The following is a 16,248-nucleotide window of genomic DNA, read 5'->3' as shown; positions in this document are numbered from 1 at the left end:
ACCTACTTAGCTATCAAAAGGTTATAATGATCTCTACAAGGACCTCAAATTGTGTAAATAAGTTCATAGTTGAGACTGTATAAATAAGATAAAAATTATTCTACATTCGAATGCTCCCCTTCAATATATCGAAGCAGTACCTAATGTCTTCTTTGGTGAGCGCCTTTAGAAGCTCTGTCATTTTTTGCTTTGCCGCTTCCATTGACTTAAATAAAAACAGATCTTTTTCTAATCTTTCTAACCTTTCAAGAAAACCTGAGCTAGAGCTTTTGGTCATGAGTAAGATTTTTTGGCACCAGCTTCGCACAGACTTTTGTCATGTGGAATTCCTCGTGTAAAATTTTTCTAACCGTTTATTTATCGGCGTTTACAGCCTCGGCAATCATCCGGATGCCCATTCGAGGTTATGCACGTACAATTTGGTTGATTTTGGTCACTGTTTCCGGAGTTGAAACAGTGACCACAGGTCACAGGGAGACCTGGGCGCTGGTCATCTTCAGTACTCTTTCGGCCCTCACTAAAACGCTTACACCACTCAAAACAACGCGCACGAGATAGAAAATTGTCTCCATAGGTCTCTTGAAACAGTTTATAGCACTCAGTCGGAGTTTTTTTCAATTTAACGAGAAATTTGAGATTGATACGTTGCTCCTGTTTTTCGTCACACATGGTTTTCGGCACGAGAAAAAAAACACGTTCGCTGTTCGCAAACTGTTACTGCACAAATACTATAATAGTGACAGAAACGTGTTTTGGGACGTGCATAGACAAGATATCCAGATATCCAACGCACTACTCGTTTTTTACCCCACCCATCCAGGGCACCCTCTAGGCGCGCAATCTTGTTATTTAATAGCCAGACCTCGGATCAGACCAATGAAAACGATTTATTATTATTATTATTATTATTATTATTATTATTATTATTTGGGATTGCAGGAATTTGTGAAATCGGCCAGGTAACATTAGGTGATATTGAAGATCCGGGAACGTTATTGTAAAACTTGGAACAACAAAGAACAATATTAAAAGGAGATTTTTAGTTACTGAAAGATGTTACATTTCAAAAAGGAATCAATCAGATTGTATAATCGCAGGAAGAAATATAATTCCTGTTCTGACATAATAATTTTCTATTTAAAATTAGGCAACATTTTTCCAATGTAACTCAAACAGAGATGCAACCTCTTTTGTGAATTATATCACCACTCCTAATGAGAACCGTTAGGGGGTTAATCATATAGTTAAGTGATACAAAATGTCTCGTCTCGGATTACCTAATTTTTGTCTTATAGTACTGTGACTGTGAAGGACCATAAATTTACCTACCTAAATTCTAGTTATTATTGTAATCGTTAGGATTCGTTACTTAAGCCAAGTCTCCTAATGGGAACCAACGTCATAGTTAAGTGATTTCAAGTGTCCCTTAGACAATTGAAGTTCCATTGACGTATCAAATTACTTCTTTTATTTTATATTGATGAGACTCCAACGACCATGAATATCCATTTCTATAATTAATTATAACTTTTGTATAAAATAAGATTAGTATTTAAGACAGCACTTTCTTCAAGTACAGTAGTCGGATTATTGAAACCACGTTTAATTAATTATTTTCTTACTTAACAAATAGTTTCTTTCAAAGTAGTGAATTGAGTTTTTTCACTTGTGTATGTTAACCAACCAGCACGATGAGTCGGTTGTTGGTTATAGATTAAGAATTAAAATTTCGGTTATTAAGTAACAAAGTAGTTTTAATACGGAGAAAGTACTGATTTGGCCGTCACAGTCACCTGACTTCAACCCGATTGAATTGTTGTGGGATAAATTGGACAGGAAAGTATCCTAAATCCACTTCATATCTTTGGATGGTCCTTAAAGACAATTGGGACCAAATAGACGACGATATCCTCTGTAAATTCCTAATTATAGCTTTTATATACAATAAGATTAGTATTTAAGACAGTATATACACGGATACTAGGTTCTTAATAGTTTGACTTTCACAAGGGTAAAAGTATAATTATGAGAAACCCCAACTGGACGTTGCATAATGACAACGCACTGTGGGTTGAGTCTGATGTAGTTTTCAGCTTTTAGAGAAAAATTTTACCCTCCCTTTTCACCGGATCTATTACCCTCTGACTTCTTTTTCTTTTATACAAAATCAAAAATGATGGAAAAGGATTTATCCAACGTATTGAAAAAATTTACAAATTCTCGAAGATGATAAAATATTTTGATACTAAATTCAAACAGACGTTTTATTTTGAAAAATACCGCATCTAGTTAACCAAATAATTAACAATAGGTGTAAAGAGAAAGTTTCGCATCATGTATTAACATAGAAAAAAAAATACTTGGTCTATTATTAACCTCCGGAGGGTTAGAAATTTTCTCATAGTTTTATTGATAGAATTTCGGTGTCACGATGTTACAGCTCGAAGGTTTCGTGTTCTTTCTAAATTAAATTGCCCGAGCGGATAGAATTCAGACGCAATTATTGCTCTGGGAAATATTCGATCGGAGAAAACTGTTTTTCATTTGTCGCTTTTTTTGTCATCGCCGATAGGTTAAACGCGATACGAACAACGCTAATAACGAATAATTGTTGGTTTTGTTACAAAGTGTTTTCTAAAAGTGACAAAAATATGGAAAAGGAAATTATTGTACGAGGGTTGTTTGCAAAATTTTCTGTCCAACCTTACAGCAAACTTCAAAAACATCAAACTACAAGTTTTAATTGTTTATGTTCATTTCACAAATCAAACACTAATATTTGTAACAATGCCTACCAAAGAAAAACAAAGTTGTAAGGGTAGGTTAGATTTAAAACAAGTGTTATTTTATTTATTTAAACTAATTTAAAACGTAATTTATTTATAAACTACTAACACTTATACAGTTAACTATTCACTAATACTTGACACACCAATTTATTTAAATACACCATTTGATTTACTTTTCACCATTAAATTACTTAATGTGAACAGGTTACAAAAACAATATAAATAAATAGCAGCAATCAGAGTTGATATAATTATTTCTTTTTATAAATTTCATAGAAACGAAGATTTTGATATTTTTAAAACATTCTTTAGTAGGGGGAGAATTCTACACAAATCTTTACGTATGGCTCTGGCTTCAGCATATTCAGCAATTCATAACGTCAAAAACTATATTATGTCATTAACTCTTCGCTTAGCAGAGCGCACGTACCAGAATTGGTATAAAAAATTCCGTTCTGGAGATTTTTCCCTCAAAGATGAGCAACATTTTAGTAGATCTACTGAAGTTGATGGTTCGAGAAGATGCTTTGGGTTAGTTAAGAATCTTAATGTACCTCACGAATTGAAAGAAATTTATTCAACACAAAGAATCAACATTTACAATATGCACCTTAAACGAAATTAAACTGACCCTTTTTTGAAAAGAATCATCACTTGTGATGGAAAGTGGGTCCTGCACATTAACATAGTTCGAAAATGATCTTGGAGCAAGCACGATTAACCAAAACAAACCGCATCGGAAGCTGAAAAACAACAACAAAAGCTCGTGGTGTCAGTTTTGTGGGATTACAAAGATTTTGTGTTTTTGAGATGCTTTCGAGGAACCAGACGTTCAATTCTGATATTTACTGTGAATAATTAATGAAACTAGATGAAGCATTTAAAGAAAAACGTCCATAATTATTAAATTGGAAAGATTTGGTGTTAGTGATAATGCTAGGCATCATATACAGCCCTTATTTGGCACCATCTGATTATCATTTATTTAGAAGTTTGCAGCATTCTTTGAATGGTCAAACTTTCACAAATGACGATGACCTTCAATCGCACTTGGTTCAGTTTTTTGCTGATAAGGACCAGAACTTTTATGAACGGGGAATCATGAAGCTAAAAGAAAAATGGCAAAAGGTCATTGAGCAAAATGAAAAATATATAATTAATTAAAAACTATTCTTTGTTTAAAAATAAATGTTCTATTTTATACTAAGAAACCGAAATTACTTTGTCGCCAACCCAATATATATTCAATAAAAACTCTTCATTTGCATTGCAACCTTTTTTCTTAGTGTATACAGATATTTTGTTCTTATTGTGATGAAGATCGTCATTTTACAATGATTTAATTTGCCCTAACCTTGATAATTGTGACATAAATTTGAAAAATATTTTAATTTTTGAATTATTATATTATCTGTTTTCTGTTAAGGACACTTCTTGTTGGCGGCCTCACAATATGACGACTTCGTACCATAATAAATATTAATTTTTAAAAACTGTAATTCTACATAACAACATGCTAAATTTATATTTCTTAAGGATATAATGTACAGGATTCAGTTGCTAAAAGTGAAAGTATTAGCCAGGTCAGGACTGGCGAAACGAGACGAGAATTTTCAAGAAACTGTACTTTGAAATATTATTAAGAATCATTCAGAAAAAAAAGTAGGTGGACGTCTTCAATCGCGTGACTAATACGTTAGCGTAAAAATTTTTAATTGTTTGTAGTTTAGCGAAATATCGATATACTGGGTGAATAAGTTAAAAATCCAAAATATCATATTAAAAAGAGGTTGAAAAGGTCCTGCTATAAACTATACTATTTTCCAGCCTTTTCCTTAAAATAACTGTTGGTTAATACGCCGTATAATCAGGTTCTTGATTGACGCAATTTTGAAAATTCTACAGAGAGTTACAAATTGTACAAAATTATAAATACTATTAACCACTAATATATAGTAACATAAGCATTCACGTTTAACGGCATTTTAGGTATTATAAAATGATAAAAGAATTGATTTTAACAATAAATACACGTTAAATCCGAAAATTCGCTAAAAACAACACAGTAAACAATGCTCACGCCAAATTTCACCTTTAGTATAGTCAGTTATTCACGATACATCAATTATACATATTTTACGATTACTACTATCAATTTAAAGAAACTCGACCAGAATATGGACCGTGAAGCTAGTCCTGTTAGGTTATGATGGAAGGGCAAAACGTTTGGCGAAAGCGACGGTTCACGAAATTCGTTGTTTTTACTTGTTTTTATATATACGACGGCGATTTATAGAACTAACTTCTAGGAAGGCCTTTTTATTTGTTCCTTTGTTTACCTTCTAGAATTATTCGAAAACTTCTTCTGGATATAAATACGTGCCTGTCTATCAGCGAGGAGTCAGTCTTTAATTCGAAGTCACAGTCAACGAAACGAAATGGTGATAAGTTGATTATTTTAGTGTCTAGTGTAATTATGTGAATAAATTAAGTAAGTAAGAGACATTACACTCTAACGTATGTCATGCAATTGGTCTGGTGAAGAAGACAATCGATCTGATACTATAGTTTCATTCACAACAAAAATAACCAAAACTCAACTTATAGATTCATAACAATGATGAAGCAATAAATGTTTTCTAAATTTCTAAGAAGATACTACAAAAAATTGAGATATTTCAGTTAAAAGCGGCCATAGAACGATAGTGGGTGGTCAAGAAACCTTGCGCACATAGGTTTTTAAATAGGCCTGATGGGCTTCTCTTGAAACTATCAAAGGCAGATGCTCTTCGTCCTTCTTAATAATATCAATATCAATAAAGCAACGAGGGTTATTTTATAAGAAGAATGTATTGAAAACTAAAAATTATGAGGAATTTATTCTTTTGCTGACCACCTGGAAGAGGTTTTCCAACCAAATCCTTCAACAATAGATGGTTACGAAGAAGAACTAAAACAATCAATCGGACTCCCGTATCAGTTAGAACTATCACTAACAAAAAATATCTAGAAACCAAGTCCTAAAAGAAATCAAAGATATCAATCTCAAGAAATCACCAGGGTATGACTTGATAAATGCCAAAGTCCTCCTCGAACTACCCCAGTGTACTTTAAAGTTGATAACATATAATTCAATTTTAAGGTTGGGACCTTTTCCAATCCAATGGGTCCAATGGGAAGTGGCCCAGATCATCTTAATCCCCAAACCTGGCAAACCAACCGAAGATGTAACTTCTTATAAGCCAATAAGCTTATTCCCTATCTTATCCAAAATACTAGAAAAGATACTTAAACTAAACTAGAAACAATCACCTCACATAACCACTTAATCCCAAAACATCAATTTGGTTTTCAAGAGGAGCACGCCACTATTGAACAGGTACAACGGGTTACTAACAAAATAATGCAATGGAATAATGCAATGTCTAGAAGATACAAAGTAAATACACTGCTGCGTTCTTGGACGTGATCCAAACTTTTGAGAAAGATTAAGAAGCTCTTTCCCCTTAACCTCATCCTTAAATCCTATTTAACTGACCTCCAATTCCTAATTAAATGCCAACATGAACACTCGAAGTTCCATCCCATAAAAGCTGGAGTTCCACAGGGATGTGTACTGGGTCCTCTTTTTTACTTACTATGCACGTCGGACTTGCCTACTTCTAACGACTCCTTAACGATCACATTTGCCAACGATATCTCCGTTTTATCTTCGCACGAAGACCTTCAAATAGCATTCCAACTTTTAGAATCAAAATTTGATAGTATGGCTAAAGTTGTGAAAAATAAAAGGCAATGATACAAAATTGGTACCTATAACAAATAGAAGAGAAAATTGCACACCAGCGAGTTTAAACGGCAAGGAAATACAACAACGTAAAATACCTCGGAATGCACTTGGACCGAAGACTTACGTGGAAAAGGAGACAACTTGACCTCAAGCTGCATAAACTCTATTAGATTATCGGACGAAACTCCTAGCTATATCTTGAGAAGAAGGTCTTGATATACGAATCTCAAATCAATATGGTCATACGGAGTGAAACTCTAGGGCTCGGCATCAAATTAGAATACAGAAATTATCGGAAAGTTCCAAGCAAAAACTCTTAGAGTAATCACCGATGCTCCTTGTTTTATGCCTAATTGTTCTATCGCTCGTGATCTGAATGTTAACTCGTTTAAAAAAGAAATTAAAAAGTTAATTGAAAACTATAGAAATAGGCTTAAAAGGCTAGACCAGACTTGCTCAAAAACCTAGTGTCGCAACGTATTGTAAGACGTAGACTCAAACAATTTACTCCATACGATTTAGACTTTATTAATACTTCCATTCTTTTAGCCTGTCAAAATTTGTCTTGTCCTAGTTGTTGCGTTGTAGCTAGAGCTCAATAGGAAATAACCACTGGGTTATTATTCCTTATGTCTATTGAACTAGTATTCAAATTATTTACTTATTGTTAACAAATTATAAATTAAACGGAAAAATAATAAAAAAAACCGTCTTTAACATGCACGGATACGTTGATGGTTGCATATCGATTTTGTAAGTCTGGGACTGCGCACTTACGTATTTCGCACACTAGCTCTATCTTTCTAGTTGTTATGAAGACGATACTAAAAGAAATTTATGAATACTGGCGAATTTAATTATAGGATTATCACAAATCGTATCAAATTAGAATTTTTATAGGAAAATTATGTTACCTACGGGCTTAATACAGACCTGACGATGAGTACAAGGCTATTTCGCTTAGACTTCTCAACTTTTTGAATTTATCAACACCATTATGTCGACAAGCTCTTCATTAATTAGTTACATTGCTTGTGTGACCGGTTTTATTTGAATTTTTTTTTGTTATTTTCTATAAATTGCCACCATATTCAATAGCTACATATTTTTGTTAGATGAATATCAAATTAAATCATAAGTTACGTAGTGCAGTCCACGAGTTCTTATTCTAACAAAGACAAAAAAATAAGTAAAAAACGAACTTTGAAGAATGTCTGACTAAAACGTTTATGCCACTTTAAAAATATGATGCATGTTTAGAATCGAAATTTTCTAACACCTTCAGATCTGCGAACAAAAAAAGGGGGACGGGACAAGATCAGGGATATATGATGGACGGTCAATCTATGTGAAGGCACATTCGTGTACAGCAGGGCCGGATTTAGCTAGTGGCTTGGGGGACTATAGCCCCAGGCCCCATGTCCAAGCGGGCCCCATCATTTGCAAAACATTCTGTATTTTTTAATGTGTAGATACCACAAATCTCACGTATTGATACTATTTTTTTTTCATTTTTCCGGGTTTCCGAATTCCTTAAGGGAGCCCCGTCATTATTTTAGCCCCGCGCCTTATAAATCTTAATGCGGCCCTGGTGTACAGTAGCCTTAGCAAAACGGTTCATTTTGGCGTGTAGACACAAGTCACCGTAGAAAGTTTTCGTTCTGTTTTTGATTTGTGTTGGTATTAACCCTTCTTAAAGAATTAAACAGCGCGGAACTCAATTTGAGACATTTTTCGAAACAATTTGACTGAATGATCTATTATAATAAAATGGATCTAAGCAGAAAGTCGAAGCTTTGAAGCTTATTGAGACAGTTGGACCACTAGGTGTCCACGGGAGCCGCGACGGGGATTTACGTTGCACGTGACAAAACATGGGGGTCTACAATCGTAAGCGGGTTCATGAAAATTTATTTGGTTTCAATAGTGAACAACCAAAATATGGGCTTGACTTCTCGTATCAATATAGGCAGATAATATTTTAAGAAGCTCAGCGATTGTTACCTGTAAAACTTCCATATTTCATATTCAGTACAACGTCCCGTTCGCAAAGCTTGATCGGACGTGCAAATTAATACTAAATGTGGCGTATGTGCTTGCATTATTGCATGAACTTGTTAGATTCTTCACCTATATAAATACGAATGTCAAGGAAAATCAATATTAGTGTCGGCCTGTGAATGCTTTTCTTGGTAAATTGATATTTATGGGGGAAAATATTGGTCGTGAAAAATTTTCACAGTTTTCAGGTAGAATGCCTTGATGAAGATATTCAGACAAGCTAGTCCGGCATTTAGCTAATATTCCGGGAGAATAGGCATGCGTGGCGCACCATCAGTCAACTGCCTATTATCCTGGGATATTAGCTAAAATCCCAACTTGTCTATTGACCTACAACATAATTATATAATCATTCATATATTTGAATAAATACCTACACAAAAAAATATACTAAATTTCTTTTCATTACTTCGAATGGAACGTTTTTTTATATAAAATTTGTGAGAATTTATTGGTTCTGGTGCTGTGGGTGACTGTAGATTTCAAAAAAGTAAACTTGGATGGAGTCACATTGGCCAACTTTACTTTTTTGATATCCACTCACAATATAATCAATTACAACTCAATGGAAAATTTGTTTAGTTGATTCTATCATCAAATAATTAACCCTATCAAACAATCAAGTTTTTTTTCATACTGTACTGCAAAGTCGACTTTACAGTACTAATTTAAGCCCGGATAATGGCACTTGACTGTACTTTACAATACTTTACGGTACTCTTAAATTTTCCGAGTCTTTTTATTCTAATTCTTTAATGTTAACAGTAAAGGTGCAACTACTGTTACCAGAAACATATATTGTATGAATTACTAGATGTAATTCTTTATTTTCAATAATGTTGGAAGATGTGTGGTTTTGGTTTAACACGTGTACAAAAGTTTCACCCCCTTGTATCATTCTTCCTATTTTCTTTTTGCTCTCGGCGGATTCTTCCACATATTTTTCAGCCACTGATGAACCATGTCGTTTTAAAACATTGATATCAGCCACGGCGTTGGCCAATAACGATGACGACCGGACATTCCTTCAGAAAGATGCTCAAGATTGAGGAATTCATCAATTTTTTTAGGTGCCCCACCAACAGTGTGTATTTCAGCTCCTCGACCTACGCATTTTCCTTGTCTGTAGCCTACCAAAAGTGCTTTTGGTGTTTTCACAAATTTTTATATTTTTTGAACACATCCAAATATTGCACCGCATTGCTGTTGATACCAGTAAAAACCCCTCAAACATGTGTTTTTGTGTGACTAATACGAACCACAAATGATAACTCGTATTCTCTACATCGTCTACTTCTAAATCCCTTCAACAAACTCCAGCAATACCAATTAATGCCATAACTTTCACCTGTAGATAGTCTTTGTCTGGGGCGTCCCTCATAAATGATTCAACTTCTTCCTTTGTTAGCACCTTCGACTGGTTTGGATGGTAATTTACACTTTGTTTATTTTCAAAAGGTATTAACTTAGAATAACGGGAAATATTATCATTAAGTATAATCATTGATTTAACCAACGACTATTTAAACTATAATGAAGAGCTATTTGATGTTTTTGACTGACAATTTAAGGTTTGAAAGGAATACTTCTAAAACACAACTGATCAAAAAAATAAGCCAACATTGCGTACCTTTCCGAAGACTCAATTGGAATAATTTGCCCTACTACTTCCGCACTTTTTGCTCAGCAATTTTATTTGAATTATCAGCCATTCTTTTTGAAAATATTTATTGTATTTGAAAAAATTCATTATATCTGCCTTTGTGGACAATGTTACCTTATTTTAAATAATAAGAGAATCAGTAATGTATCTGTAAGATGTCTACTGGATCCAGCGAAATTTTGAAAGTAGTCTACGAAACAAAAAGTTTTGGAAACCAATGATTTAATATTTGAGGCCTAGAACTCATGGACCGCACTACGTATGATGCTAACCCGCGCAATACGTATGAGGATGTATAGATATCTAGTAAGTCTAAACCAGTTCCATGCATAAACAAAATATTGCATTACCATAGCAACGAACAATAACTTATTAGAAGTGTCAGTGTAAAGTTTGACGTCAAAAAAGTAAACCAGAGTTACCCAATAAATTAAAAGAAAAAATATGTCCACCGAAATTGTGAAAATCGCAAAATTGGAGTATCGAGCCATCATCAAGTACCTGTATTTAAAAGGGATAAGAAATAAGCAGATTTACGAAGATATGCTTAATACCCTTGGTGAACAATATCCTTCGTATGCGACCGTGAAAAATTGGACTGGAAGCTTCAAAAGAGGTAACGCGTTCATCATATAGTTCATGTCCATTTGGACATGAGAAAAATTTCTGCAAAATGGATCCCCACATGTTTGAATGTTGACCAAAAGCGTGCAAGGGTAGAAGCATCGCATTCAATCTGTGCTCGATTTGAAAACGGTGTAGACTGCCTAAACCGAATTGTTACTATGGATGAGACTTGGGTACATTTCTACGATCCAGAAATAAAGCAGCAATCGATGGAATGGCGCCACTCTGGTTCTACAAGACCTAAGAAGTTTCGTGTACAAATATCTGCTGGAAAAGTTCTTCCTTCAGTTTTTTGGGATTGCCATGGAGAAATCATGATTGATCTTTTGGATAAGGGTAGAACAATAACTGTAGATTATTATTCGTCATTACTGATCATTCTACGGGAAAAAATTAAAGAGAAAAGACGCGGTAAGCTATCCAAAGGTGTTTTGTTTTTGTAGGACAACGCTCCTGCACACAAATCTCATGTTGCCACGCAAAAAATTCGTGATTTAGGGTTTTAACTAGATCACCCCTCTTATTCACCAGATTTGGCTCCGTTCGACTATCATCTCTTTCCTTAACTGAAAAAAAGTTCAAAATGTCTTCCAACGAGGAGGTAATAAAATCGGTGGAGGTCTGGTTTGCAGAGCAAGAAGAAACATTTTTCTTGAAAGGTCTACAGACGTTGCATGTTCGCTGTAATAAATATATCCAATTGAGAGGAGAATATGTTGAGTAATAAAATATGTTGATATTTAAATTTTGTTTAGTTCTATAGTAGGCTAAGAATTTCTCAATATATCCTCGTAATTGCACTGAAACTCTATAGACATGAAAACTATTTGCTAGTGGAAATGCCAGAGATAATCTACCATAGAAAGCCAAAAGTGTAGAGTAGTCCAAGAAAATCGAAAAACGGTAAAAGTTAGAAAACAAAACTTAAAATCAAAGTTGTAAATCTTTTTATTTAAACAATAATGGTCATCTAGTTTTTCGCTAATATTAATATTTACAAAGTTCGGGCGGATAAACCTCAATAAATACAGCATTAAAAAATTATACTTCGTAGAAAAATTGCACATTCTCCAAGAAAAAAAACATATTTAAAAAATCATTAAAACAAAAATCAGACGTTACCCATGACAGAATAAAATTATTATCAAAAAGAAAATCTTTATTTTTTCACAATTACATACCTAATCCTTGCTTATTAACAGGTTGAGGACTCAACTTCGAAATCCATCTCAAAAATCTACAAGCGCTAGTAGGAGACGGTCTACATCCGGGTGACGGTTGAAGGACCAATCCTTCAGGACCCGGCAAAGGCCGGTACCTGCTGTAAGGTGACATCAAAAACCATCAAACACCATCCCTTAATAAACACATGTCACTAAAACCAACACGGTTATATCCAAAAATCTGAGCACTGTTTTGAATTGAATCACAATTATGGAGGTAGAGGGAATTCCCTATATATATATAAAAAAAATAGAATAAACACGCGACACCTGTTGCTCTCGCGTTAACCGACGGCGACGATACGTACAAACTCTCCCTCAATATTGCTAAAACCGACTGAAGTTGTCTGCTCGGTAATCTAAATTGTTAGCCGTAATAGCGGTACCTTGTTCCATTCTCATGTATTTCTACAAACACGCGCTAGTTTTAAAACAGCGCAGCGTTGCCGTTTAGCAAAAGTTGCAAGCTTGAAAAATAATATTTTTTACGAATAATTTTTAAATAAATACGGAATTAAATAATTATCAAAATGATAAATATAATACGAATAAAATTAATATCAGATTTCTTATCACTACAAAAGTCGTTAGATAAAATGTAGTTCTTAACTTTGCGGTAATGGTCATGAGTCATGATTTACTTGATATATGAAAAAGGGACTCGTTTGTTTTTTGAATGGAATAGGGACATTTTCATGTGAGATAAATCATATTTAACGACAGGCCCTGATATGGGAAATATTATCCTTTGCAGAGCTGAGATTGCGTTTCTTTTTCGAAGAGCTTACCTATTACGTCCGCCTAATACCGCGTGGGGGTTAAAAAATAAAAATGGTAGTAAAACAAAATAGCTCTTAATCTTCCAAAACGGCTTTGGGAGATTACGAGACCTCAAATTGAATTTGTCCACACAATGTATATGCGCGTACTTTGAGAAACTCTCGCTCAAATTTGGGCGTTTCGTTGCGGTTAATTATATTGTCGTTTATTTACTTTCCCGATTGTTTGATGTAGGACAAGATTATGTACTAGCACTTAAACTTTCTATCAATATTAAATGGATTTTCCAAGAATACATCAATGTTATCAAATACTGAATGTAGAATGGATCGATCTGGTTCTAAACTCCTCGCCTAGAAGAGATCATCCAAATAAATGTTTCGTGAGACCACGATCAGAATCAAACATTAACACGTTAAAGACGCATCAGTTTTCTATGAATCGATTTTTTCGCTTCAGTTTTTGTGTTAATTGAAATTTAAAAACGTAGATCTTTGATATTCATGTTGTTTCATGAATGATATCAAACGCAGCTTTAATACTGACATTCAGATGGCTTGTTTTGGATTACCAGTGGCTATAGCATCAACAATTGATATTCATAATAAAATTTTCATTTTGATGTTTCATTATTTCTTCGTATCGGTGTCTTTTAATCTATTTGACAAATATTGGGATGTTTGTCCAATGTGTGAACATCAAAAGTTTACAAAGAACTTGATATATAATACACTCGTGAGTAAAGAAATCGATGAAATTGTATTTTTCTTAATGAAATCTTCAAGATAAGATAATTAGTTTCAAAATGATATAAAATATTGTAGTATTTCTTATTCTACCCTTTTCATACTTGTTTACAATAGTACTAAGAAAAGTGGAAAATTATTCAAATATCGCCTGGTATATTTGAAAATCGATTATTATTTGCCCCAACTATTAAATACCAACCCGACCATATGGAGGTTATCCATAAGGCACTAGGAGGTCGCGAAATGTATGGTACTACATGAAATTTATAATGTAAAGTTCGGGGATTCCGGATTTTCATACTTCTTTACTATAGTACTAATTAGGGATAACCGAAAATGGACATAACAAGTGATAAAGCGATTACCATATTACGACAAGACCAGAATCAACGAGAAGTGGCCAGTGCGTTGAACATGAGTCAGTCTGCTGTTTCCAGAGAAAGGCGAGGAGTGGCTGTGACTGGCTAGACAATCAGAAGAAGTCTTAAGGCAGCTAACTTTGAGCCAAAAAGACCAGCTTCTAATCCCAAATTAACCCCAGCTAACAGAGCAACTCGTCTACGATTTGTCAGAGAACACGAGAGCACGAGAGAAGAGCCGGACGAAGATTAGGGCTATGTTGCATGGAAAAACGTTACTTTCGGATAGTTTGGACGGGCATTTCAATGGAAGCAAACTGGCGGTTAACTACGTCAGCTTCATCAGCCAAAACTTCATCCTAATGCAGGATAATTCCCGATAAATACCGCAGGTTCCGTACGGCAGTATTTACAAGATGTCGCGCTTATCCCGGACTTAAATTCTATCGAGCATTCATGGGATGAACTTAAGAAAAAAGTTCAGGCTAGAAATCCTGCACCAGCCACGCATTCAGACTTCAAAACGACGCTCACTGAAGAATATATTATCAACTCATAAATATTTTCGCAGAAAAATACCTTTTTAGGTGATAGTAGAAAAGGTAATGGAATTTAAACTGAAATTGTATTTGAATTTTTGTGTTTCTAATCTAAAATGAGAAATTTGTTTATTGGTTCACACGGTACATTAATAAACTTTGTGACGTTTTACACATAAGGTGAATACGTAAGCAGACAATCGCAGAAGTATATATATATAAAAATCTTATTTTTCAGAAAGTATTAAACCCAAACTAAGACATTTATAATAAAAAATAAAACGAAATGATTAACAGCTGTTTCCGTAAAATCTGGCAACGTGGCTGCACGTTGTAAAAAGCGCAAGCGTTTCGTAACTAGAATCGTATAACGTAAACATTGGCAGTAAAATCGTCGATCCAATGGTAACGTTTCATTTTACCTAATCGTTTTTTTTTTCTTGAATAAAATATATCTTTACCTTCACTCGTCCTGATGTGCAATCAATCTTTCGCGGTTAAAGCAGATTGCACATTTTAAAATAAAAAGGTTCTCATATATATATATATATATATATATATATATATATATAATTGCAAATATTTATAAACGTTAAAAAATAAAAAGAAAACAGTTACATTGGATGGTTATATAACGGCAACTATTATTATACGAGGTAAAATATCTACAACCCTTATATTAATACCCAATTAACCTAAATATGTCTTATATATATATTATATACGATAATATCAATTTATACGTGTTAAGATGTTTAAATATGCAAAAAATGTATGAAATTAAATATAAATACTAAAGCCTGTGGTGGTAACTGTTACAGACATCTGTTGGTACGCTTTCAGTAGATTTATCATCATCCTCTTCTTACTTAACCACAATCTCACGATTTCCTACTAAACACTGATATATAGGGTGCTCCAAAAAACGTAACTCCGTCTCTACGGCATGTTATTAACTTTAGGCGAGAGCATGTAACTTATCAAGTAAAAATATATTTAGAGCCATTGGACGACTCGGTAGAGAAGCTGGGAATGTGATAGCAAAAAAAAATGAATTCTGATAGACCACGAACAACAAGAACCATTTAATTTTGAATTTAGTTCATCAAGATCCAACAGTTAGAGTAAAAAATATGGCAACGAATACGTAAGTACTTGGTGGATACTTCAATAGCAGCAAGTACATCCTTATCATTACAGAGGTCTTGTCAGACTATCTATCAGTTAGAGTTGATTTTTTTTCAAACACTACAAGAAACTCCAGCCTTTACGCCACAAGGCATGTTAAACTCTCAGAATTCTTTCTATTTGTGTGATGAGAATCCACAAGTAAATATGGTGTTACATTAGAAATACTCGTTTATATTAATGTTTTGGGCAGCAACTTTTGGTACATCAAAACCCAATAGATCTATAGAGAATTGATTCAAAAGTAAATAGTAGAAATAAATCTCTAGATGCACTACACCAGATGATACTAAAAAGTCGAGAAAACACCTAAACCACGACCGCGTACAATTAATATCACATCACTCAATAAGTCGTATGACTGACACACAGGTGGCGCTGCTAATGTCAGATCCATATGACGTTTATGAAGTACCAGCTTTCAAAAGACTATGTAGAAAATTTCATGAAATTTCGATTAGTCGGAAAAAAGTGACAGCC

General features: G+C 34.0%; 1 protein-coding gene across 1 annotated transcript in view; it reads right to left on the bottom strand.

Annotated features, from left to right (window-relative positions):
- LOC130445007 (serine/threonine-protein kinase tricornered) overlaps positions 1–16,248 on the bottom strand; it is a 156,090-nt gene that overhangs the window by 128,236 nt on the left and 11,606 nt on the right. The window contains exon 3 of the mRNA XM_056780454.1: positions 12,112–12,305. Within this exon, the coding sequence (XP_056636432.1) occupies positions 12,112–12,265 (154 nt within the window). The 5' untranslated portion in view covers positions 12,266–12,305. The remainder of the gene's footprint in view (positions 1–12,111; positions 12,306–16,248) is intronic.

The sequence above is a fragment of the Diorhabda sublineata genome, chromosome 6 (assembly GCF_026230105.1).
Source record: "Diorhabda sublineata isolate icDioSubl1.1 chromosome 6, icDioSubl1.1, whole genome shotgun sequence".
NCBI classification, from domain to species: domain Eukaryota; kingdom Metazoa; phylum Arthropoda; class Insecta; order Coleoptera; family Chrysomelidae; genus Diorhabda; species Diorhabda sublineata.
This window is presented reverse-complemented; position numbering and strand designations above follow the sequence as displayed.